The 26,781-nt window shown below is 48.8% G+C and overlaps 1 protein-coding gene across 8 annotated transcripts in view; it reads right to left on the reverse strand.

Moving 5' to 3' along the window:
* Positions 1–22,536, reverse strand: part of MSI2 (musashi RNA binding protein 2) — a 225,210-nt gene extending 202,674 nt beyond the window's left edge. For all 8 annotated transcript variants that reach the window (XR_014617735.1, XR_014617736.1, XM_084273238.1 and 5 more), the window contains exons 1-5: positions 22,434–22,536; positions 22,141–22,181; positions 21,875–21,956; positions 21,411–21,495; positions 17,079–17,120 (exon numbers count right to left, since the gene is read on the reverse strand). Coding sequence is in view for 6 of the 8 variants with exons in the window: in XM_084273238.1 (XP_084129364.1) it covers positions 17,079–17,120; positions 21,411–21,495; positions 21,875–21,956; positions 22,141–22,181; positions 22,434–22,495 (312 nt within the window). In the remaining 2 variants the exon portion in view is untranslated. The remainder of the gene's footprint in view (positions 1–17,078; positions 17,121–21,410; positions 21,496–21,874; positions 21,957–22,140; positions 22,182–22,433) is intronic.
* Positions 22,537–26,781: the final 4,245 nt, after the last annotated feature.

Raw genomic sequence — 26,781 nt, forward strand, 5'->3', positions numbered from 1 at the left:
CAAGACAGGTATGGTGTAAAATATACACCAGCAGACAACTTGGATATACATTTTACTTTCATTTGTCTGAGATACCTGTGCCAAGAATCCACTTGAGCCGCTCTTAGCTCTATTTTAATACAATTAGGAAGAAAAATTTGTTTTTAAAATGATTAAAAGCGTAGCACTGCCCAGCGTCATGTACCCTCCAGTAATCGCCAGCTCGTGTGACTGTCTTTGAAACTGTAGCAGGGCAGTTTTATCACCTGCAGCGTGTATTTTTGGTTTACTAATCCCTGCACTTCCAGAGGGGTTACTGGAAGAAAAGGGGAAAGAAAAAAAAAACCCAAAAGGTGGAAAAAAAAATGACTTAACTTATTTATTTTAAAATAAATAACACTTGTAAAAAGTACCCCAACATTTAGATATTTACGCAAGAACCAAGCAGGCTTGAACCCTGCTGCAGAGCAGCCAGAGAGGTTCCAGTTTATGGACTAGCATGGTAAAATCCAAAAGGCTGAGTCAGATTTCCACCCCGTTACTTAACTGTCTTTCTGCATAAACACCTCAAGAACAATGCAGCGATCTACAGGCCGCTCAGAGCAGCTCCGGTGCAGGCCCAACAGGCCCCACCGCACAGAAAGTTGCTTAGTTATGTTTTTATGGAGACAAAAGGACAGGCGCCTTCATTCTTTCCCTTCACAAGCCCAGATAAATTCCAGCCCTGGAGTACAGGAAATTAAAACAGAATACTAAACTAAGGAGAAATGCTCCCACTAGGGAAGGAAATCCCAGCCCAGAGCTTGCGCCCTGCAAAGAGTTAAAGCCTGCGGCCCCAGCCAGGGCTCCCAGTCCCACTGGTCTCAGCCCAGCTGCTACCTGCAGCCATGTCCCCTTGGTAGCGACACACAAGGGGAAAGCGCAATTTTGAGCTTCTCTTTTCATCTCTATGGTGACAAAAAGCTCCGCGGAGGGAAATCAGGGTGCCTTCCACTCAAAAGGTTTCTCATTTTCAATGACTGCCTTTCACAATATTTTAATTAAATCTCTGTTGGGGAAGCTTTAAAGCAAAAAAAAAAAATTCCAATCGTGGGGCTCGTTTACAACAAGAGTTACAGTAGGAAGGGGGCAAAAAGTACTTCAAGCATTTTTAAAATATAAAGAATCTCTGGTTGAAAAGGACATAAGAATAAATCTACCAGCTGCAAAGTTTTACAAAACCAACATGCAGAAGGGCCAAGATGACTCCGGGTAACAAAACCCTTCTGTTGCATGGTAACCTATCTCTCAGATTTTAGCAGAGGCTGAAGGAGCGCACAGCAAAGTGCCTTCTCCCGAGGGGCTGAGTCCAGGCCAGGCGTGAGAGGCATTGAGGAGGGGGAGCAGGCTCCGGGGGAGTCCCTTGGCTCCCCTGAAGCAGCTGCTCCATCACACTGTGCTTGGCAAGTCAGAAGACACAGCAGCCCACTGAACTGATGATGTTTGAAGACTGTAGTGTAAAAGCAAGGTCATGGTATTTATCTTTGGTTTTTAACATCTCAGTTCACTGCCACCAACAACACACACAGACACCCACAACCTCAAAGGAAGAGCAAGTTCCTTCCGCAAACCTGTGCGCACCACCACTGAAGGAGAATGTGTACCAAGGGCTTTTGGTTTGTCCCACAACACACGTTTATCATGAGCAGGACATCCTGCAGTATGCCTGCCTTCCCCGGGCTCAGCCCCATCCTTTCCCAACTGCCCCGCTCCGAACTCCCTGCCCCATGAGAGCTGGGGAGCCGCACCAGCAGAGCTCAGCGCCCTCCCGCCACACCAACCCAGAGCTGGCACAACCAACACAGCCAGTGCAAGGGGCCAGCGGCCCATCCTCCCTCCCTCCTGGCAGCCAGCAGCGCTGCTGGAAGCCCAGGGCATGGAGCAGGCAGCACTCCTGTTGCAGAGCAGACCTGCAGCCCAGCTGCCAGCAGCCTGCACCCCAAGCCAAAGCTGGGGAGCACTCCTCAGGTCCTGGGCACCAGTTCTCCAAAAGCAGCTCTGGTACGAGCCCATCTATCATTAAAGGGATGGAACCACCAAAGAGGAGCTATAAAGTTTGGATAAAACCACCCACACATTTGAAAAATCAGAAGGTGGCAGAACACAGAGAGATGAGTTTAGGAGACCCTGGTTCTGCAGGAGAGCCCTAACAATGGTCACAAAAAAGCCTCACAGCCCACAGTACTTTCTCCAGGATGACTGTTTCATAGCAAGGCAGAAGCAGTTTAGCGTGCTAAAGAGGCACAGTGTGGAAAAACAGATGACTCTGCACTTAAAGCCTACAAACGGCGCCCAGAGACCCAAGCGTGTTAACCAACATAGAGCTCCGGACACAGCACTGTAACTCCCATCCAAGCTCTCTTGTGTCCTGCAGCAATAACACCACTTCACCTCACGTAATTGCTGGAAGAACATATTTGTACAGCAAAGTACGGCGAGCTCCTTGGAAAGCAGGCTCTGCCACAGCGCAAGTTTCCAAGGACGACACAAACTAAGGCAAGCATGGTGCTAATTATTTCTTTTTTTTTTTAAAGTTTAACAGCCTACAGAAGTAAAAAGCAAAGTCTAACTGTGCGTGGGAAAAAGAACTATTCCAATCCTCTTTTTATTTTAAAAACTTTGGCCTGGGAGATGCAGCGACACAACAGCCTGCAGCCCACCAGCCCAGAGCCCCCAAGTCCAAGCCCCGGGGCCTTTGTCACCGTGCTCAATAGCAAATACAAGTTATTCAGCCAGGCTGGCTACTTAGCCAGCATTCCCGCCTGCTTGCTGGAAATTGCTATTCTAGGAGCTATCCAATCTGTAACGACTTCTGGACTAGTCTGCATTTGATTTCAGGGCAAAGGCCAAGCCAAGAGGGAGACCCCGCAAGGAACTCCTCCCTCCAGCTCTTCAGTTCATTTTTAAGGCCGTCTCCAAGATGAAAACAGAATGCTTTAGTGCTCACAGGGGCGAAATATCTAGAGCTCTAAAATGAAATACAACCTCCTTTCAAAGCCACTGATGGGCAAAAAGTATGTTCTTTAAAATAAAACACTGGGGCAGGGGTGGGAGTCATTTAGGACCAAAGGTTTCTTTTCAACTGACACAAACAGAACTGCCTATTTTTCATGTAAATTATTGTATTTTTTTTAAAATCATAATCACCGCTGCAAGCCTAGCTACCCCTGTATGTAAAACCCTTTCCACATACATATTTTCCTGGGGGAAAAAAGGCTTATCCCCACAAAGGAGTATGAAATAAATTGCTTTACTGAAGGTTAATAATATCCTGTCGCCGTGGTAAAAGACTCAATTACAAAACCTTCAGAAGAGCTCCCAAGGAACTCATCTGCCTGCAGTGACAGAGGCTTAAATAGCCAAAATACACAGAAAGGCTAAGCACTTCCCAAAAGAGAGGAAAAGGGGAAAGAGATGGGGGGGGGGGGGTTAAGTAAAAAAAAAAACCACCCTAGAAATTGGACACTCAAGGTTATAAAAAAAACCAAACCCCAAACACACACACACAACCACAGCTCCTCTCTGCACACGCAATTCTCTATAATCTCAGCAAGAATTATGGCCTAGGGAGACCAGCACTAATTTTAGTATCAGATTTATTATGCAGCAGGGAGCAGAAATCAGTCAGGCCCGTCTCTCACTCCTAATGGGCAGAACTAGATCACGCTCCGGGAAGGCTCCACTGAAGAATAGCTCAGGCCTGGTGAAAAACAAAGCCCCTGGGGCTCCCCGAAGCACAAACACACTGCGTTCTTAGAAGCCACAATAAAACACAATGATACTCCTCATTTCTACAGCGCTGCCTGCCAGAGGATCCCAAAGCATATGAATTAAAGCTTCCAGCAGGCCTGGCAGAGGAGCCTGCAGCAGCGAGGAGGATGGCAGGGTCTGCAGGGTATTCAGCTCCGGACCCAGAAGCCCAGGCTGCAGCTTGTCCTCCTCTCCTGACGTGGCATTCAGGCGAGTCCTCTGCGTGTGGAAGGGCGGCCCTGTTTTGGGGGCAGAGGGCTGCTGAAGCGTGCAGGGTGCTCAGAGCTCCCGCAGCAGCAGTGGCTGTAAAAGCAGCATTTCACAGCGATGGAAGCAGACGCAGAGGTTAAGTGCTGCTCAGAAACAAGCACGCAGTGCTGCTTGCCAGCTCCAGCTGCCTCCCCTTACCATACAGACAGCAAAACTCCTCAGCACCCAAGCTCACTGGCACACCTTCATGCATAGGGCCCGGGATTATGGCACCACTTTGTGCTGCTACAGAGTGGCACACACAGAGAAATGAACCAAACCCTGGCAGGAAGCGCTTCTATATTCGTTCCTTCCCTTTCTTGCCCCCATACTACAGCCATCAGTCAGGTGTCGGATGGGCACGCTGCACTTGGTCTGCTCTGGGCACTCACCCCTCCACCTTAAACATTTTATAGCTTACCCCCACATCTGCTCGTGCTCCCCTTTGAGCACCACTAGCATCATTCTTAAGATGCTTCAAATGCCCAGCAAAACCAGGCCTATTCCCAGCAACTGTTTCTAATAAGCCAGTATTAGCTACAAAAGCCTTCTGCAGAGGGTTTTTCAGGACTGACTCACACCCGTCTCCAATGATGCAACACTAAGGCAATCTTCACACACAGCTTCGGCACCTCGTGGGGACGCAAGAAAATGCAGTTACTCACAGGGCACTGACCATGGCCACAGCAGGATGGCAGCTCCTCAAACCCCACATCTCCTCTCTCCACCCGGACACACACAGCACCACATCGGGTTTGGAATCACCCTCTCCCAAAGCACCAGCAATTCCCACTGTTTGGAGTATGGCAGAACACACGAGCAGCACTTCTGTTTGCCACATCCATAAAACAAGCACCATGACCATCACTTACCTCATCGCTGTAGGATTAGAATAAGGATCCAATTTTAAAAGTTATTTGGGCACGTAAGTCCTTTGTGAAGACAGGATGCTGATGCCTTTGGGAATGATGTGCCACAGACTTTCAACTACATTTTGAATAAAGCTTTTCCAAGGACCAGTTTTTCATGGGCAGCTTGCCAAGACGAAGGCCAGAAACTTTCAAATCATCAGTACATCATTTTGATTTCGAATAGAGGATCAGCATGCACACATCTCCAAAAACTTCACTACCTACTTCTTTGTGTACCTTACTTTTGTTTTGTTTTTCAAATGGCTTTGAATGCATTAGGCAGTTTAGGACCTTTGTTTTGACCTCTCTAACAAAAGTCAGTGGTTAACTCCTGCTAACTTCAATGAAAGCAAAAACCATCATCACTGAGAAATTCAGAAAGGTCCTCTAAAAGCATACGCAGTCAGCAGTGGTTTTACCTGGTCCTAATTCAGTGCTAGAGAAAATAAAAACAGATCCTGAAGCTTTGGATTCTTCTGCATCTATTTTCCTCCTTCAAAACAGCTGTCTTCTTGCCTCCAAATTTCAGAAGGGAAAAAAAAAATAACCAGTTTCCTGTCCACAAGCACCTCCACTACCCAAAAATCGCCCACAGTGTGGTTAAACTCTCAAGGTCCAGGCTTCACCCTGGACTATTCACATACTGCTCGTTAGGAGATCGCAGGACTTCTGGCTCCCATCTCCTCTCTTCCACCCACACCCATCACCCTGAGCAGGTGATGGCAATAAAAATGAGGAGGCAGAGAGGCTGACTTCAGGCAATGAACACACCTGCCCAAAAAGCAACCAACAGCAAGAAAGCAGCAAGCAGACCCTAGTAACACTGGGCTGGATCAAGTAAACTCAAACCACCTAAGCCCATGGTGACCCTGGGATGACCAACGTCAATGCAAAATGCCAGAGCTCTGCACATACTCTGCTCCTTGTATCCCTCCAGCTGCCAAGCAGCAGCAGGTCTCTCACTCAGCATTTCTTAGGGCAATGGGGATGTAAAAGCCTCTTTAGAAAACAGGGAACCAGGTTACGGTTCAGGAATGCCACATTAGATTTCATCACTCCATCGTACCCACAACACAAGCTCTCCTCTCTGTGGCAGCATCACAGCACACATGCAGTCCTCATAAGGGCCCAGTGACTTCAGCAAAAGCTACCAGCTAGGTAACAGCAAGAATTTCCTATCTCCAGGCCTGCCAAGCACCATGAAGACAATCTTGCATACAGCCACCAAACTGCCTCTTCCTCCCTCTGCCTCTTCACAGCCCAGAGCACATTTTCACCAGCATACCCCGCACCAATAATGAGGCCAAGCAATTCAGGACTTGCTCTCTGATCTCTGTTCCACCTCAAGAAGCACCTGGCAGCATCCATTTGTCTGCCTTGAACCAACGATCTCCAGTTCTCGAGAACGCAAGACAAACAGGTGCTCTTGTCCTTCTCTCAGCTGCAGGAAATTCAGGACATTTCAAGGAAACAAAGGGAGGCACCCTCCAAAGATGAACGGCTGCAGCTGCCAAAAACCTCTAAGAACACTAAGGAACAGCAAAATTTCTTTTGACCCTGTCCACAAAACGCTTACCCTGACTACATGCAGCTTGCAGCTGAAGGAGTGCAGAAGTGAGGTGATGTTTCTGCAAGGATACTTGTCCTCTCCACCTTTTGCTTTCCCTGTCATTTCCAAAGGAACTGACACTTTATTTCACTTCCCAGATAATACAAGAGATGAGGCTCACACAGCATCAGCTGAGTATCGTCCTGCACACACTCCCATCAGCTTCATGTGTTCAGATGACAGTGATGGGACCATAAAAGCATGAAGACAGATAATCACTGCTGTTTGCAATTATAGTTCCAATAAAGCTGCTTCATGGCTCTTTAGCATTAAAGCCTTTGGACTAATAACTAAATTGCATTATTTTTTTTTCTAGTCTATATTTTCTTCTTCTCCCATTGTGTACACATTCTTGATCAAGAAAGAAATGTCCCTAACAAAATATCCATGGGAGATACCAAAAAAACAAAAGGTCCAGAAATCTAAACTGACTCGTGATAACTACAGCAAAATCAAAGCCACATTCACAAAACTTTGGGGGAATCATAACTGTGGAGGACTTTCAACTACCATTTCATTTGATCTGGAAGATTAATGATATAGAGGATGTGACCAGATAAAAAAAGAGGGGAGGAACAAAAAAATGAAAGTCACAGAAGATGATCACAACTCCCTCTTTATGGACCAAGTGCCAGGCACACCGCACGCGCATCTCGCTGCTTTGATCACAATTCCTGGGATTAGGAAAGCCAGGAATTTAAAGCACAAAGGTACCATGGCAGGAGACTCTCCAGGTGCTTTTTGCCACCATTCACCCAGCCCTGGGATCACAAGCTGGCCAGGGCAAGAAAGGGCAAGAAATCCCCACTCAGCAGACAGAGGGGGAACAGACACCCACAATGACAGTGCAGCCTGCCTCCAGTGCTATGGAAGCTCATCGGGACACACTCCTCCTCTGCATGAGATGGAGGAACCATCACAGCCACCCCTCCAAGCTCCAAAACAGGCCACACAGAGAGAAACGGGTACGGTCCTGCAGCACAAAGGAGAAAGCCAGCTTCCAGGAGCTGGACCACGGGGGCGGAGGAGCATCCGGCATGGCTGAGCGCCCAGCTCTGCAGGGAAGAGAGGAGCCAGCGCGTATCTGGAGGCAGAGGGACTCCAGGACACCTGCAGCTTAGCATGCTTCCTCCTCTCCTCTTGTTACTGAGGGCACCAGGATCAACCCTGCACTGCAACATGCCGCTGAGCCCATTTAAATCCACTACCAGTCTGCCCCCTTGCCTCCCAGCACACAAGCACTGCACCACAGCCCCCACACCAGTTTGTGACCACTGCGTGCCCGGCATTAGCCATAACTCATACCACAAGCTACCTTTCACATGCTGGGCCACAGCACCCTTATCTTGCTTCCCCCTCCCTGAAGCATCGCCCCACCGCTGCCGTTCGGAAACCCCATGGCAGGAACCTTGGGGTGCAGCAGTTACAACCCCCGCTGCACACCAAAGCGCTGACACTCCAGTCAGGGCCCCCCTTATAAATGTTCTCTTCAAAAAGTCGTTAAAAACAAAAAAACCTCAGATTAACCCCTCAAAGACAAGTATGAAGAGCAGGCAGTGTACACTATTGCTTCGCTCCACACACTTCCTTCCCAGCATAGGGGACGCTGACAACACCTCTGTTAGACAGAGGCAGCTGTTGGCACCGAACCACAGTGGTACCTGGCTTACCTGGTGCCACCAAACCCAGGCATCTGGACATAGCTGGGCTCCCTGCCACACCAAGATGTTCTGGGTAGCCCCACTGCCTTGTTTTCTTCTGACCCTCACCTCTCCAGGCTCAAAGGCGCTGTCGGTAACAGACCCATCAGGGTCTTACTGGGTTCCACCCGCTATGCCAAGAAAGACCAAACTCCCACCAACAGCAACACTGCTCTTCCTCAGACATTATCACAGCAGGTTTTACAGAAGTCTTTTAACCAAGGACAATTTGAACAGGGTGGAGTTCAGACACTACGTATGCCATGCATTGAGCAGACCACCCTGTGCAGGGCTGAGTTAGAGAGCTGACCTACAGAGATCAACTGGGGAGGACGGTGACCTGTCTAGTGCAAACACATCAACAGGACAAAAAACCCAACAAGCACCTCATACAAGACACTTTTGAAGGAGGAGTCCAACCACAAGAAGCCAAGATCTTCCACCGTAGTTGGCTCAGAAGGGGTCGTTTGGGTCTCAAATAAGAGATACCCCAGGGATCCCCAGGACATGGAGAGCAACAGCGCAACACCACCCACCCCAACAGCAGCCCCACACCAAAAGCTGGGGTGATACTCCCATGTCCTCAGAAAATTCCTATCATACTTCACATCTCTGCATTAACTTCAGATTTCTTGTCAGTGTTTTCTGTTCCCTTCTACAATTCACCAAGACACAGCACTGCTATAGGCCTTGCAGGCCTGCCAAACACAACACCACAGGTAGGCGAATTTCACCAGCAAATGAACATCTTTATACTCAGGTGCAACACCCTGCAAACCTCTGGCAAAAGGATAAGTGCTCAGTGTATGTATCAGGCTCTGGGCACAGCTCGGGCTCAGAGCAGGGAGCAGCACCAAGGTGTCTCTGAACATAAGTGATTGATAATGTGGCCAAATGGAAAACTAAGCAGAAGTTTCACTCTTTCAGTAAGCACAGCAGAAAAATCACTAGCAGTGTCTCCTTCAGCAATACCTCTTTCCAGCAGAGCAGCAAACAGCAAACCTTCTGCCAGTGCTGAGGGTCTGCAGCCACAAACCAAGCCCCCAACTTGAGTGATACCTCTCATTCCAGTAGGATTTACAGACACTTGGGACAAACGCTCAGCTCCTTGCAACCTCTCTAACCCACAGCACCGTTCTCACCCTTCGGGAAGATTCCTGAACAATGTTCATGCAGCAATTGTTATAAAAACCCTGACTGCCTCTCTATCTAGCAGGCATTCTGTCTCCATCAATTCTTGCCAGCACTTCAGAGTCCCTATTTTAAATAAAGCAAATGTTCAAAACACTTCTTCACACCATGCTTCTCACCTTCTCTTCGATGCAACACTGACCCACAGAACAACATAAAGATGAGCTCAGACTTGGGGACACTTGAACACAAGTTAGAACATCACAGGTCTGGGGGTGCTGCAGAAGAGTATCCTCTGGGCATCACCAGCACTCGCAGGGACGCAGCCCTGGACCACGAGGCCTGGAGCTGCACCATGACCCTGCCCACATTCTCTGCCAAGGAGGCCTCGCACCCGCCACATCTCAGAGTTGTATGGCACATACAGAGGAAAATAAAACCAACGGGACTTAACAACTTCAAACCCTGGGAACTACTTAATTCACTAGATATTAGTTTCTTTCCCCCACCCCACCATTCCCCCTCCCACCTGCCAGGCCACCTCATTACTGTCACTCCGCATCAGTTCTTGCTACAGTAGTTTTCTTGGACCTTTGCCCCTTCAGTCAGCTTGAAATCTCTTCCCCATTGTACATCAGAGTCAAGGGGAAATTAATGCACGTCTTTGCTGGGGGGAGGGAAGGGCAGAGGGAAGGACGCTTTCTGCTGCTGCCAATACTGCCTTTCCTTCTCACCTACCCTTCACCAACGCCTTGAGAAGCCTCGTCCACATTTAGCTGTGCCTGCTGAGGTCTCCACCACTATTCCTCACGCACAGGCCTGCCATGTCCTAGCAGCATAGGGCCCTTCTTTGTAACACAGAGTTCCCGAAGTACAATCTTAGTACTTAATTTAATCCTTCTCATTGACAACAATACCCCCAGCTGCAGATGTCCCAGCATGAGGAATGACTGAGCAGGGGAGAAGAACCTCCTGACATTCTTCAGATTTTCTCCGCGCTCAAAAAAATGAAGGAAATATTTTCAAGAGGAGAGCAGCAAAATCCCAAAGTTTAGCAGTAACTTATTAATACCGCATGCTGATCTGACTACAGAGATCCACATTAACTTTCAAATTACTCAGCAAACCACAATTTCTCCAGCAATAATATCTTAGAAACCTAAGGCACTCTGAACACTACTCACACAGCTTACAGAATTATTCCCATGACTAAGGCAAATAGAATGTGTGATCGTAGGGCTAGAGACTAAATTAAGCTTAGACAATGATTTTTTTTTATTTTATTATAAGTTTGATGCTACACTGACCTTACAATCACTTTTTTAAGGAAATGGCAGATTAATATTTTCCTGTGAGCAAAATCCTCTGGTGGAGGACGGAAAATGAGAGAGATATGAAACTGGCTATCTCTGAATGAGGAGCTACGAAACTGACCATAAACCAAGTACTGTCAGATACACAAAGTGATCTTTTAACCTTTTTCTGCTACAGGCTCTGCAGTTCAACAAAGCCTTTAATAACCTCCTGATTCAGCAAAGCACTTACCCACCTGCTTATGCCAACTTAAGTATATGCTTAAGTGGTTTCACACAATAGAGACGGAGAAGACTCCGGCCCTGCAGACGAACCATTTTCTGAAACAAGCTGGTTTTTTTCCTAAGATGACTGGCTCTATTTACAGCTCCTCCTCCCTTTGTAGGCTGACCCAAAACGTGTTTAAAGAGAACACTAAAATACAATGTAAAAGTCATGTAACTATTAGGAACAGCAAAGGCATCTGTGCATGGCTTAACAAAACCAAGGAGCTATTCTTTTTCCTTCTCCACATAACCTACCTTGACCTACGCACACCACGTTCCCCTGTTTCAATAGCTCTCCTCCAAAAATAAGTTACAAGTTCCCTTAATGCTTCGGATTTCACAACATTTATGAGACTATCACCACAGTCAACAGGCTAAAAAAAGAATCCATTAGCATTAACTGGCCTGTCACTGGCAGTGACAAATAAATGAATTTGATGGTTTTAGATCAGTCATTAGTAGACCTACCCCCGGGCTGATAAAGGCTCAGCACTTTGCAGACGAGATGTACTCAATCTGGAAGCAGAGGGGAACGCACAAGGGTGTTAGTAGTGTGCAGTGCTTCTTCCATCTCCCTGACCTCTCTCATCTCGGACCCTTTCCTGGCACATATCAAGAGCAGCAAGGTCTTGGTTCCGAGAAGTTACCTGGCAGACACCACTAGAAACAATCCAACAATACACAAAGGCACAGGGAGTGTAGAATCCCCTTAAAAAAATTAAATTAAATTTAAAAATCCCAAGTTACATGATGTTCAATTTTAATTTTTATTAGCAGCAAGTCAAAGGGAAGGGAAATACATTAGGACTGTTCTTAACAAGAAAGGCATCCTTAGGCAATGGTAATGGAAATAAATACATTTTACACAAATACAAGACAGCCTGTGGGGATTAAGGACAACGTGAGCAATCTACCTCAGTGACTGGGGAGAAGAAATGAATGTTTACATCTCCAAAACCAACAAAACTGCAAGACTGCAGCTCAGCTCTCGCTTCTGACAGAACTCACTGCATTGCACTCTACAGTATGCCCTGCACAGCCAGTTCTTCCCTGGCTGCCAGCACCCCAGAACAGAGATCGTGCTCTGCCTCAGACACATCACAGAGCAAGAATCTGAGCCCAAGAGCGATGTGTTTCAAAACCCTGATCCTCTACTACCTGAGAAGACCTGGCTTGACTAGCCAAGAGTCAGGCTCATCACCTTTTCCATCTGCCCAGTCAGTGTCAGAGGGAGACAAGTTTGAGGAGCAGCTTCCCCTGGACAACAGTTCTATGTCAAGGTTGGTTACCTAGATGACTCAACACTGGAAATTCCTTTTATCACCCAGCTCGAACTTCACATAGTACTAACTCTGTACGTAGAAGATAAACATTATTCAGGTACAAATCTACACCTGACACCAAGAGCAGGAAATGCTTCCTCTCCAACGCCAGCCAGACCTGCAGGGGAATTAAAAAAATAAATCTAAAAATCAAAAGGATAGGGAAAAGGTTTGACCTTGCTGCTCTTCACAGCCTGATGGGGAAGGAAGGGTGGTAGGAAAGGAAGAATCCAGACTTCTGCTCAAAATAAGATGGGAGGTAGTTGGACTAACCTGGAGTAGTTTACAGGCAGAAGCAGGGGAGGGAAGAAACAACAGAACTCTTGATTTTTTAAGGTCCATCATTCACTTTGGAATCAAATCTCTCTCTGCTACTCCGGGCTCACGCTTATCAGGCAGCCAAAGGACGCAGACACCCCACCCACTGCTTAATTGGAATCAGACATCCAAATTCACTGGTTAGCTTTAAAAATCCCAACATCCCAGGTTAGCCTGGGTGTTATTCCAAAAGGGCATGCCCTCCATTTGCTGCTCTGGAACAGCCAGCTTCACGTGGGTTTAACCAGGGGCGACTAATGAAAGGAGAGTTGTTGACACTGCTTTTTTGCCAAAAAAGGAGGAACAGATGTGCACAACTGCACCTCTTGAAGCCCATGTGCCCAGCCAGACAGGAAACCAGCTAGTCCACAGACAAGGTACGCAGTTTGCAGACGCACTGACAGACCGGAGCAGAGATGCCAGAACCAGTTACTGGTCCTGCACTGTCCTCTGTTACAATAAAATACCTCTAACAGAAACGGCCGTGTTCAGCATCGCCACCTGACTACCAAACAATGAGCTTTCCTCAAGGAATAAAGACTTTCTGCTATTTCCCAACAGAACAATCACCAGAACATTGTACCCAACCCAGGCAGCCCAGATCCCCAATTAAAACACACAATCATGACAACAACCACCTCTCGACAGCAAACCCATTCAGCAGGCAGGACACTGGACAACCAGCACCCACGCCACCGAGCCACAGGAGCAGCTCCAGTAGCCACCAGCAGCAGTTGGCTTGCCCTTTCCATTTCCCAGTTGCTGAAGGCAATGCACAGAGACTACAGCCAGCAGGTCACACATACAATGCTAGTGAACACCACCGAATGCTGCTACAAACAGTTCTGGGCTGTTGACTCAAGGAGCAATTCACAACCATATGTATTATGCCCCTGTAGTAAGCACAGGGAAGAACAGGCACCTTAGTCCCAACCTGGAGGAACCTGAGCACAAATACAACTCAGTGGGCAGGCTTACTGTAAACTCTGACTGAAGTTCACACACAGCTTTGTGCAGCAAATTTCTACACCAGTCAGTCACACGTAGGTTTTTTCACGGCCAAAGCGCTTCTTCATGGACTGCAACTGCTGTCCTTTTGCTCTTCAGGTTTGGTTTATTTTGGTTTTTATAAATAAATCCCCAAGGCAGAGAGGTAAGGGCAGAAATTGCTTACATCTGAGAATACCTAACGTGCTACATTTGATAAGGCTCCTCTGACCTGTAGCAGGTCACGTCAGAACTGACAGGCTATGTATATTAAAAAGACAAATTCTTGTAATCTTCAGCATTCAAAAGGGGGTACAAAACTACCACCTCCCCATCACTGCTGCTTTTTAAGGATTTTTAAGTCAGTGGAGTAACAAATGATCAACTGTTACAGAGCGCCTTCCAGCACTTGGAAGCAAGTCAGATCTTTATCAAGGAGCAGCAGGCAAGAAAGCATATACATATATTCTTTCCATCTCGCTGTCAGCCATGTAACAGAACCTCAACAAGTTAAACCCCTGCAGCACATTTCCTAAAACAATGGCTTGGAGTCCTCCTGGGCTTCACAAGGAGAGCAGGATTACACACCATGGTGTAATCCATGGAGGCAATCACCCAGGGTTTCTGCAGGGGCATTCTAAAAAAACCCAAACCCCCGACCAGGGAAGAATGCTCTGCTGTTACAACCTGCCACTTCTTGCTCCCTAACCAATTTGCATCACCAGAGAGGTGTCAAATCATGGAGATGCAGTTTAAAAGCCCCAAAGAAAGCATTTTCACTGAGCTGCAGTTTGAATGGAGAAGACTGGCCAATTAAAGTGAATCAGAAGGGGAGAAGAATCGAGCAGAAATTATTGTGCTCACACAAATAAGCGAGCGTGACCCCGCAGACTGAGCGTGTGATCTGGCAAAAGGAGAACACAGCCCCAGAACCAGCCTGGCTGCTGCCCACTGAAGAGTTAATCCTGCCGAGGCAGGTCAAAAGGGCTCCGGAGGAAGGGGATGGATGGATGGGTGCAGGGAGGGAGGCACTGCCAGCAGGTCTGCCTGCACAAGAGGAGGGACAAGCAGCAGCCTTGCTTCCATCTCAGCACCCCGTCACCGTCAGGGAAGCCAGGAAAACCACCGAAAAACACCCAATCCACATTTCCCTAAACACACCAGGAAGAGACTCCTCAGGAAAATAAGAAAAAAAGAACCACCTCCCCTCGAACCTCGACACAGACGTTTTATTAAATGCCATTAATCTCCACAGACCCAAGCATTAGCTAGTTAATTAGACTAAAGTACAGTCACATTTTAATGCTGAGCATTCGGTATGCAACTAGGATAAATGAACAACTAAAGTCCAAACCCTTAATTCACCATCTAATTAAAAAACAGGGGAAAAATAACCCAGATTATGAAACACAGTCCAGAGTAACATGTCATAACCGACGGAAAAATCTGCTCTCTATTCCGTCCGACTCTCTCCAATTTCCTGATAAGGCTCCTTTCAATCTTCAGGGTTTTTTTTTCAAGTGCCCTGTAGAAATCCCAACACTTCAGAAAGGACAAGCGTGTAAAAAGCAGAAACAGACACTGCTGATCTCTCTGGAGAGAGCAAGTCCCTGCTAAGAGAGGAATCCAGCATGCATTCCAGGATTTGCCCCACACTTGAAAGATGTCTGTTCCCAAAAACAAACAAAAAGGAAAAAAAAAGGGAAAAAAACACCCTACGTGCATAAAAACAAAATCCCCTTTGTGAAAATGACCTGATTTTGCATTCTTTAACTCACAAATTTAACTCCCTAATATCCTCTGCAGAAGACACGACCGGTTTTTTTAAACTGTTATGGAAGTAGTCACACGGGACAACTTAACAGCTCTGCTGTGAGCGTTATAAACTTTTACAAATAACACTGTAGGAACAGATAACAGGCAATTGAAGATCGTTTAAAATGTAAATAAGCCTTTAAAAGGTATTGGGAAGGGAGCAGGGAGCATCAGCCACAGCGCAAGATCATCTTCAAACCTGAATTATGAAACCCTTCAAAACTCTGATAACTTTAATTGTATGTTAAAGACAGCATTAAGCCAACAACATAATCCAGAAGCCACAAACCCTATAAACTATAAACTCTTTGCTTAGCGCAGAAGCAAGCCAGGCACGCCATTATTCACTAATTAGTTATTAGATATGTCCTATGAAGAAAAGAACCTCTAAATATTTAACTCCATTAGTTTGGTTTAAAATTCTGGAAGTAGGCTGTTGGGTCTCGTGCTTGGGGTTTTTTTTTTTTTTGGCTCTTACAGGAATCACCAGCACCTCTCCTGAAAGACACGTGGGGTTCTTAAGTCACACAGCCTTCTTCCTAGCCACGTGTTTTGTACAATGTTTAACACCAGCGTTCCACACACCGTTAAACCGCCTGCTTCCGTGAGGAGCTACATGCAGTGAAACTAAACTTGTTCAGGTTGTCTCCTGCCATCAAGTTTAAAGCCCTTACTGACTTGCATCCACAACTCTGCAGCCCTGTCTTCACGTTTACTAATACAATTCTGAAGTAACTCGAGATGGTTAGAGCCTATACAAGTGGCATCCACAGGCTAAATTAAGTTCTTCCAACAGACTCTCCAAAACAATTTTTAAAAAGCAAATTACAAGTTCTCCTCCAGCCTCTGGCTTCCAAAATTCCAATACAAGTGACTGCACACTCAGATTTGAAACCGATCTGTTGTTTGCTTTAGGCACAGCCTAAAGAGCAGCATTGCAACTCTAAAGAGAGGAGTTGCTTCTATTCCATAAGCAACTCCTCCGGAAGAAGTGGCACCCGGCGGTACTTAAGGCAGGCATCCCTCTGCACATGGCTCCAGCGCCTTTGTCCCAGAGTGGAAACCGGCTGCACTATAGCAAGAGCACCCTGGAAGAAGGTCACTTCTCCAGGCAGCCTGGTCGGCTCAGAGACTTAAAGCTCATTGTTTCACTGCTCTTGCAAAAGAATACCCCGTGGCCTGAAGAGTTCAGAGCTCCATCAGAGACTCACTACCCAACGCTTATTAGTCTCCAAACACATCTCTGAAGTTATACAAAAGAAAATTTGCAAACAATGGAGGCAGAGATACATTCCCATCCATCACGACCACAGAACTGAAAGCTCAGCTCAAAACAAGCCTGAAGTCTGCACTTAATCCAAACGTTCTTCATAAACACCATGCAAAACACGTTGCGTAAAACAGCGTAACAAATGCAAGTAATGCAGCAAGGATCTCCTGCTCCCAGCTACACACACCTCTGCTTCACAGCCCACCGGGACCCTGCACGGAGACAGTTAAACCGGAGACACGTCGTATGGCACAAAGCAGCTCTCCCGTAGCCTCCCAGCCGTGCGCTGATACCCTTAAGACGCCATGCACTCCAGCTTTAAAAGCTTTCATTGCCAATTCCCTGTTTGAAACCTGAACTGCCTGGCAACAATGATTCTCTGTGTGCCTAAAATCCTATTATCGATCCTCCTACTTACCTTAGGCTGTGCTCGTCGGGGAAATGCAACTTTAGGGTCAATCTGAGAAAAAAGAAAGGGGAAATCAACAAGATAGCTTTTGTTGTCAATTTATGTACTTTAAAAAAAAAAATCACTGAATTATTAATCCCTCATTTCTCAGGTTTATAATTCGGCACACTAGGTCATCTACAACTGCTCTGGGACTGATGGCTCACAGTCTGGGTTTGTCTGGAGGGGTTCTGGCAGGGGGAGGGAGACAAAGAGAAAGAAAACATCTCTTCTGTACACCTCCTACATCATCTTCTGGGCAACAAATCCCACCGGTACTTGGGGAGTCTCTGGGTGCTGCCTCTACCACAGAGCTGCACGTTAGACGTTATCTGCACACTCCGGAGGCTGCACAGAAAGACAGCCAACATTCCTGATCAAGATCTTAACCTGCTGGGTCTGACACCTGCACCTTCCTTCAGTTGAGTTTGGGGGAACATTTCCTTTTATTTTTCTGCTTTGTTTTGTCAACCGACTGGCAACAAACACCAAAAAAAAGAGAAACTCAAAACACTAAGTCCAGCTATTTACATTTCAATTATTAAAGCTAAAACATTAGAAGGACCACAAGATTATCCTTCTTAACAATATGCCAAACTCATCTGGTTTGCTCACCCTCAGATCTATGTGAGCAATGAAATACTACACAGGAGCATTTATGGGAAGTGGGGGCAGAGCAAGATGCATCCAAAACATCCAGGAATTTTAAAAGAGAAGAAACAGAGTTCTTAAAAAAGATTTTCCCAGAAGGAGTTACCTAAAAGTTTTCTTGGAGCCAGCTCACCACCACCAGAGACAAAAAGAAAGGGAAAAATAGCTCCCCTGGTTTAAGATGCAGCACTGACTCCCATCAGGCTGCATGAATTAAAAACTGCGTCCACTCTGCAATCCTAAAATGCTAATTCTGCAAATTTTGAAACCAACTTCCACACAGGTCATCTCTGAACAGAGATTCTGCCATTCAAAAAAAATCACTCGAAGCCAAGACAACACCACCGCAGAGGCATGGCTGGGTGCAAATCAAAACACCACCTTTGAAACAACTGCCCACCTTAAATTGTCATCTTTAAAAGTGATTGCAATAAAACGCCTGCATGCTGCTGATTTCACCCCTGGTTTTTAGCAGCATCTGCACGCACACGTGTTCTAAATAAAGAGCCTGGAAAAGGATTTTTTTAAAGGGCTAAATCCCACCTTAACTTCTGATGCTTCCAGTCCCCTCTCTGACTATCTGACAAACTGATGAAACTAATCCTGACCATGTTAAGCCATATTTAGAAGTAGAGGCTTTCTTTGGGTTTGATACTGGTTGGGTGTCCCCCACCTCAAGCTAACCCTAATTAAGAAAAGGAGATGTTTCCATTTGGCATTGTTACTCCTGTGGTGATAAATATTCCTGTCACTGATAAAAAAAAAAACAAAACACAACAAACGTGCCTCTCTTAGAAGGTGTTTTTACCTAATTAATTTGTCAAAATTGGAAACAGCACAAGCATTTGATGTGCAACTTATAAATTGATTGCCTACATCAGCTACAAATGTGTTATCTTTTTAGGGACACACCTGAGAAATGAGTGATTACATGCCATTTTATTGTTGGAAAAGCATAAAAAGTAAAATTCTTTATCTAGAAAGCTAACCTTTTCATAGAGATTAACATTATCTACAAATATATCCAGCACTGGCTAGGCATCTGTCTACTGGGGAAATACAACAGGTACGGATTTTCCACAGCAATACCCAAAAGGCAGAGGCAAATCTGCAGGTTTCCTTTTCAGAAAGGGAAGTTTTCTCACCCCAAGAACACAAGTCCCACCAGAAGGACTCCACTTCACAGTCCCACCGGTAAAAACTCCCCAAGAGCCATTAAACTCTCAAGCAACGCATTCATTTTTGAAGGTCAGTTCAAAGACCATGGAGTTCTTTGCACCACAGCCACAGCCTAACGCAATTTTCCTTCACAAAACCTTCTAGATAAACACCATCAGCGTTTGAAGGTGAACACCAGCAGCCAAGGTGGCACATCCCAACGTGGCAAATCTGTACCTTTTGCATATCCCTATTTAAACTATTTAAACAACAAAATAAAAAAAAAACCAAAACCAAAACAAAAACCAACCAAACTTCTACCAAAAAAAAAATAAAATAAAATTAGTTAGTTAGGTACAATGCTACTTACTGTATCTACAAGTCCTCTAGGAAATGACTATAATACTATTTCTGATATGAATGGCCATTACCTAAACAAAGCTTTTAACGTAACTGTAAACAAGAGCGACGTTTCCATGCCAATACCCAACCGATCTGCCTCCTGCGCTGAACGTTGAAACAGAGTCAAATGCTATGTTATACTAAAGAACAGTTACTATAATATGTCTACAAATAAACGGCTGAAAGGGAACCTGGCTACTTCTGTGGTTTACTTCTAAGCTGCCCTACCGATTCCAACATCAATTTCTTATTTAGATTGATTCAGTCATTATCACACTAGCAAAACTGAGGCTAATTTGTCCTGGTCAAGCTTTTTCCCCCCTCCCCCAGAGAAGAGCAAATTAATACATTGCAAGGACTCGACTGGGAGACGGGGAAAAAGCTGGGGGAGGACCTAATTATAGTCAGAAATATGACAGGGTGTCCTCCCATGATTTTTTTTTTTAAACCCTCATTCAAGACACTGTTTGCCTTTGTTCTGCTTATCTAAATTTATCTCTAAAAACACATAGAGAATATAGCCGTACATGAAAAGTCTGGTGAGTTTAATCTCAGGAGCACAGTTGAATCAGTTATCTTACCATATCTGATTAAACCTAAAATCAAATTATTAAGGCATGTGAAAGGATGGGCTACGTGTTCAGACAAGCCCAGCAGAATTTGTAGGTCAAATTAAAACACTAGATTCCACCTGCTTCCATGAGAGCTTTGGGCTTATTGTTTTCATATAAATTACATTTTTAAATATATATATAATCATATACTTATGTTTGCTCCCTGCTTCTTCTATTCTTCATTTATCTATAGTCTCATTCACAGGCACACACAAGATGTTCCCGCACTGAGACCCGGCTCATCCTAACGCCAGGCTCACATTAAAATAAAACCTTTAAGATCCAGAATCCATACTATAACAGACAGTTACAGCAACCAACACATTCGGTATGTTCAGCAGAAGCTCTCTGCCACGCAGTCACACCGACACCATCCTTCCCTTCCCAAAACACGACCCCCTCAGACCGCTCAGTACCAAAGCAATGACCTCTACCAGTGTCCTTCCCCCCCACCTCCGCGCCCCCCCCCCGCCCCCTCCAGGTTTGCCGAGGCTTAAAATTGCAACCAAGTCAGAGGCACAAAAACTTCCCATATTTTTGCATGGCCTTGAACACAGGGAGAAAAACAGGGCCCAAAGCTACATACACCGGTACCTTTTGTCTGACCCAGTACTGAAAATACTGTAGCAGGTCAAGGGGGCAAACGCGGTGTGGGGAAGGGGGCATTTAAAAAAGGGGAAAAAAAGTAAAATGCGGTGCTTTTTTAAAAAATAGATCGGCTCAATCTCAGGTATTTTCCTTCTGTTATCCACTGGAGACTGAGCGCAGCAAAAAGCTCTGGAGAAAAGAAGAAAAAGAAAAGAGAAAAGACAACAAACTGGGACTTGTGCCTCTCTGCCACATCTCCTCTCGCATAGCTTTCCATAAATTAACGTGTGTTTCATAAGGGCCCCGGCATCACAGGTGAGGGGGGAATCTCTCCCAAAATAAATGACTTTGGGAAATGAAACCAGAAGCAGCCTTTGCAATTCGACAGCAAGTCACTCCCACCTCGAAACACACGCGTCGATAAATAAATAATCCAAAAGCAGCAGAAAGTTCCCCACAGAAAGCATTCTGCAGCCCAACACCAAAAAAAAAGTTGGGATTTCACTCCACAATTTTTTTTTTCTTCAATGTCACCGCTCAATAAGATATAAGGCTGGGGGGAGGAGCCAGCAATCTGGATGGGTAAATTCAGATTTAAAAAACCGAAAGTTGCCGCTTTCCCCAAGTTAAAGGCAGACTTCAGGGGAAGGAAAAAGGAAAAATAATAAAAGAAGGACAAAGCCCAACCATGCAAAGCCGCGGATCGGTGACAGCCTGACACCCCCCCGCGAGAAAACCCGAACCCCCCCAAAAAAAAACCCCCAAGCCCCGCAGCCGAAGCGGCAGGAGAGCGCGGGGCCAGGGCAGGTCCCTGGCACGCCGCCTGTCACCGCCGTGCCGCCGCGGCAGGCGAAGGGAGGGCAGCCGGGCAGCCCCGCGCACGACCTACCGTCTTGGAGTCCAGCTCGTGGTGGGGCTGAGCCAGGACTTTGTCTACACTCGCCGGATCCGCGAACGTAACGAACCCGAAGCCTCTGCGAGAGACAAAGAGCCGGGGGATGGGGCGGAGGAGGGGGGATACGATGAGAACCAGAGACGAGGGGAGCAGTCACAAAAATAAACAGCCCCCCCCCCTTTCCTCCCCGCTCCCCTTCCCCAAAGTCTCCGGGCGCCGGGGGGAGCGGGCAGCCCCGGCCCGGCAGCCCCTGCACCTCTCCGCCTGCCCCCCGCCGCTTTGTTTCCTCCTCCCGGCTGGAAGGATGCGGCGCAAGGAGCGCGGAGCAGCCTCCCCAAGAGCCCCACCGGCCGCGGGTGGGCTGTGCCGGGGGGCAGCGGGGGTGGGGGGGGTTCCACCCACCCCGGCGACAACTCGCGAAGTTTGTTCGACCCGAGCCGGGTGGGCGGCGGTTTTACCTGGAGCGCTTGGTGGTGGGGTCCCGCATGACCATACACTCTCTGATTTCTCCGAATTTGCTAAAATAGTCTCTAAGGCTGTCTGCGGGGAGAGAGAGGCAGAGAGGCAGCGCAGGGAAGGGGGGGGACGCGGCCAGGCCCCGACGCGGCGGGACGCGGCCCACGCGGGGCGGGACGCGCGGGGAAGGGGGGGGGGGGGGCTGGGGGGGGGGCGAAGGGGGGAGCGACGGCGAGGAAGGGGGGGGTGAGGGGGCGGCGGGCCTTACCTGGTGAGGTTTGCCAGCTGAGGCCGCCGATGAACATCTTGCTGGAGGGAGAGCAGAGAGCGGAGTTGAGCGCCGGTGCGGGATCGGCCATTTTGACGGGGCACCTCGCGGCGGCGCGGAGGGGCGCGGAGCGGAGCGGCGACGAGCGGGGCGGGCGGGGGGCCGGCCGGCCGGCTTCCTCCCCCCCGCACCCTCCTCCTCCCCCCCCCCTCCACACACACACACACACACCCCCCTCCCGCCCGCGCCGCTCCTCGCCGCTCCGCTCCGCGCCCTGCCGCCCGCCGACTTACCCGGGGTCGTGCTGCGCCTCGCCGGGGCTCCCCGAGGTAGCCTGGCTCCCGTCCGCCTCCATGGCCGCGCGGAGCCCGCAGCGATCCGCGCCGCGCCGAGCGAGAACCCCTGAGAGAACCCCCCCGCCCGCCCAACCCGCCCCCCCCGGCCCGGCTACAGCTCCGCTCTCTCCGGCTGCTTTTCCCCTTTTTTCCCTTCCCCCCTCCTCCTCCTCCTCCTCCTCCCTCCGCTACCGGAGGATCTCACTGGAGAGGCGCTGGGGAAGCAGCCAGATCCGTCACACGTGGGATCGGCTTAGCTCAGCGCCGCGCCGTCCCTCCCTCCCCCCGCCACCATCCTCTCCTCCCTCCATCCCGCGCCGCCTCCCGCTTCCCCCTCCCCACACAACTCCCTCCCTCCCCCCGCCCCCGCGCCACGGGGCGGAGCCCGTCGCCGGCGCGTGGCCCTGCCGCGACGTCACCACCGCCGCGCGCGCGCCGCGGTCGCGAGCAGCCGGGAGCGAAAAGCGGCCGGTGCCGGAGGGAGCGGGCGGGTTGGAAACTCTGCGGCCCCGGTAATGGCTCCGCCAGCGCCCGGCCCCACATGGGTGCGGATGAGGGTGCGGGACATGTCTTTGTGCCCCCCGGGACGGGCGGGTGATGCCGCACGCGTGGGTCGGGGCGTCCCGCACCGGAGCGGAACGGCGTCGGGAGCGCTGTCGTTATCCCGGTGTCGCCCAGCCGGGCGCCGGCACCCGCATCCTCGCGGCGCTCCCCGATTTAACCTGCGGCTGACGGGATGCTCAGGGAGCGGCTGATGCCTGCCCCTTCTGCACTCCAGGGCTCCTGACCCTCAATGCCCCGCATCCCAGTGCCTCCTCATCCTAGTGTCTCTGCATCCCAGTGCCCCTGCATCCCAGTGCCCTTGCCTCCCAGTGCCCCCACATCCCAGTGCTCCTGCACCCCAGCGCTCCTACATCCCGGTGCCCCTGTGCCCCAGGCCTCTGGCAGGGGGGGAGCAGCCTTTGGCCCCAGAAGGGCACTGCCCAGCATTACAGCATTTACCCTCAGCCCCTACATTTAACACTCTGCATCTGAACGGCTCTTTGCCACGTCAGGCAGAAGCAGAGATGGGGCTGCCAAAGTGTTGTCGTAATTACAAAGGTGACAGCAATCAGTTTTACCTAAATTAAGAGGCGCTGAGCGGGAGCGCGGGCCACCCGCCCAACGGGACCGAGCCACGTTGCCCTACATCTCCAGCAGCATCCATTGATTTTGAGTCCCTCAGCTTGCCCATCACCAAGCACCTCCTGAAACCCTCCCGGGTGGCCAGCTGTGCCTGCAAGCGCTATTTTGGGGTTGCCACCATTTCTGATCAGGGATTATGTGTTTTTTTGTTATTATTGGGGGTTGGGGGCAGCATGTAAATGCACTTTCCAGCACATGAACATGAGGACGTGCACGAAGCTGGAAGGTCTGGCCTACCAGAGCAACAGCCATTTGGGTGCTGACCACTGTAAACCTGATGAAACTCCCTTCACTGGGTTGTTTTAGTCAGGAAGTGCTGGATTCTGGTTCAGCAGCATGGCAGGTGCCCATGTGGGTCTTGAGCCCTTGTCTGAGGGGCTCCACCAGCAGGCAGGGGACGGGCAGGCAGGGAAGACCCCAGCTCCTTTGGCTGGGACAGGAACTGACCCAGCTGGGGTGAGTGGCACTGGTGTGCAGGGTAACTGGTTGGGAGGGATTAAAGAACTGTCTTTTTCTCCCCCCTCTGAGCCTCCTTTAGATCTTGGCTATTTCTCATAATAATCACTGGGAAATTACTCATCAGGAGTGTGGTTCTGGGGGTTATATTGCCCCTTTAATCTCTCTGACCGCAGTGCAGAATTTTAAAGGGCTTCCAGAAGGAACAAGCACAAGACAGATTTTGCTGATGGACAGAGGGGACTTCAGCAGGGCTGATTACAGCCTGAGAAAAAAAATTCAGATTTCTGTATATTAAAAGGCAATCTCCACTGTCACTCCTTCCATCAGCAAGTCGTACGGGTCAGGTGGCTTTTGAGAGACGCTCCGTACTTGTTCTTTTCCGCCCTTCCCGGCGCTGGGGACAGGTTCAGGTGACCAGTTTCAGTCGATTCAGTTGTTTTTGCCATTTCTCCTGGGCATTGTTCAGGTTTTCAGCCTGCCTTCCATTGCTGTGTTTGTTTTTGCCCTCGGTGAAGTCTACAAACATGTATGTACACTAAGACAGGTCCTTACTCAGGCGCTCCAGCAGTGACCATTTGATAGCACTTGCAGGAGAGAGAGCCCAGTAATGACTGTGTTTGAGACAGCCCTCCAGCAGAGCCAGGAAAGGGGTGCAGGGCTTTCCCCTATCCTGAGGCTCCCCTTGCACCTCTCCATGTGCCTGGGGAGCAGTTCTGCTGCCCACAGAGCTCCCCGAGAACGCCGTCTGCCCAAGGGAAGCAGCAGACACTAGCAAACAGCACACCACAAAACACTGACTGCTGCCTCACTGCGTCTGCAGCACCCAGCCACCCACAACCCTCTAAACCTCACCAAAAACCAGCAAGCCCATTTCCTCGCCTGCCACCCTCACTGAGGTCCCAGGTCCTTGCAGCCAGTGGTTACACCCCAGCTTTCAGAGAAGCAGATTATTCCAGCATTGCCCAGGGCAGAATTTGGCCCGGGGAAGTAGTAAAATTAGTAAAATGTTTGGAGCCAAGTTTCCCTGCTGCCTGGTCCAAGTACAGAGGAGGCAGGCACCCCACTTCGCTGCCCTGGATGGAGAGAGGGGAAGGCTTGGAGGGGGTCAGCAGGCTCTGAGGATGCTTTGGGGAGGAGGATGGGATAGATGGATGATAAGCTCAGTGCCTGAAGCCCAGGGGTGACAGCCCCTTCCCAGGGTGCTGGTTCAGCCCAAATCCCCAGCCTTTTATCCGGACCAGTGAGCATTTGCAGCCTTGCCCTTTGCACTCCTCCTCTCTGAGCTCCAGCATTCCTGCTAAAATCCTGAACTCCCTGCAGACTTTGGGAAGCAGCTAACGAACTGCAAAGCCGACATCTGTAACTGCTGGTCAGCGGCAACGCTCTCCCCAGCTGCACAATTAAAAGTTGGAACATGTATTCCAATAATGAGGCAAGTTACTGTTATTGATACAAACCAACCCAAATTGTGGACAGCAGCTCTGCAGACAGAGCCTGGGAAGGCCACGTCTGGGCATGTACTTGTGTAGCACCTACTTCTCATTAGCAGGTTTTAGCCTTCCTGATTTCCTTTCAATACGTGGGAGCTCTGTGCCACGGATCAGAGATGCTGGGGTTGTTAAGGGAAGCATTTATAAGGTCTAAGTAACACGCAGCTCCAAATCTCGTTGAAGAGGCGTGGGTCCTGAGAGCCTGATTTCCAAAATAAATAGATCTGGGGCTCCTAAACTAGTGAGGGGCTTTGGAAAGACTCTGTCAAGCAGGGAGGCTGGCACAGGTCCGAGCATCTCATCCGTGCCGTGATGCTGAACGACTGCATCTCACTCACGCTGCCTGGAGAACGAGTTCATCTATCTGGTGCCGGAGAAATCTGCATTTATGTTTTGTATGCTCTATAAATCCAGTGTCGTAATAAAAAGGGTCTAAATCTTTACTGAATAATTCATTTTTGTGCATAGGGAAGAAATAATGACCTATATTATATTCCATCTATCATTTAGTAAGTTCTTGAGATTGATCGGCTGGTGGGTTTCGGAAATCACCGGTGACTAACGGCGCGCTGCGGCCTGGGCTGCCTGTTACCCAGACGTGGCCACACCTGACAAACATTATTTAGATGGCACTACGGAGGGGCAAGATGCTGGGGAGCTGCCAGGACATCAAAGATCATTTAAAATGCAGAATATGTCACTGCAAACAATTGCTCTTCGTGATGCATCTCTGCCTTTGGTGTTACCCCCAGTGTCTGCAGCCCTGGGCAGAAACACACCAAGAGATAAGCATCACCGACCCTGGCTCGGAGAAGGGACGGCACAGAGGAAGGAAGCGACATCTCTGGGGGACTGTGGTTTCAGACTGGTCATGGTGGTCAGGATGGGGTGGCCTCTCCAGAGATCTGGGAGAAGGCTTTCCATACATCCCCACTGTCTGTAACAGAGCATAGGCTTCCAAGCGCACGGCCCCCAGCAGCCTGCTTGTGATGTTTACAGGCAGAATTTCAGAGAATTTCACAGAGTTCACAGAATTGTAGGGGTTGGAAGGGACCTCCAGAGATCATCGACAGAGCACAGATGTAATGGGTTAGATATTTCTTTCCTTTTAAGCACTCTGTCCTTTAACACCCACCTGTGCTCCTTCCTGGTGAGCTCCAGGTTACACAGGG

The sequence above is a fragment of the Gallinula chloropus genome, assembly GCF_964237585.1.
Source record: "Gallinula chloropus genome assembly, chromosome: 19".
In the NCBI taxonomy this organism is placed as follows: Eukaryota; Metazoa; Chordata; class Aves; order Gruiformes; family Rallidae; genus Gallinula; species Gallinula chloropus.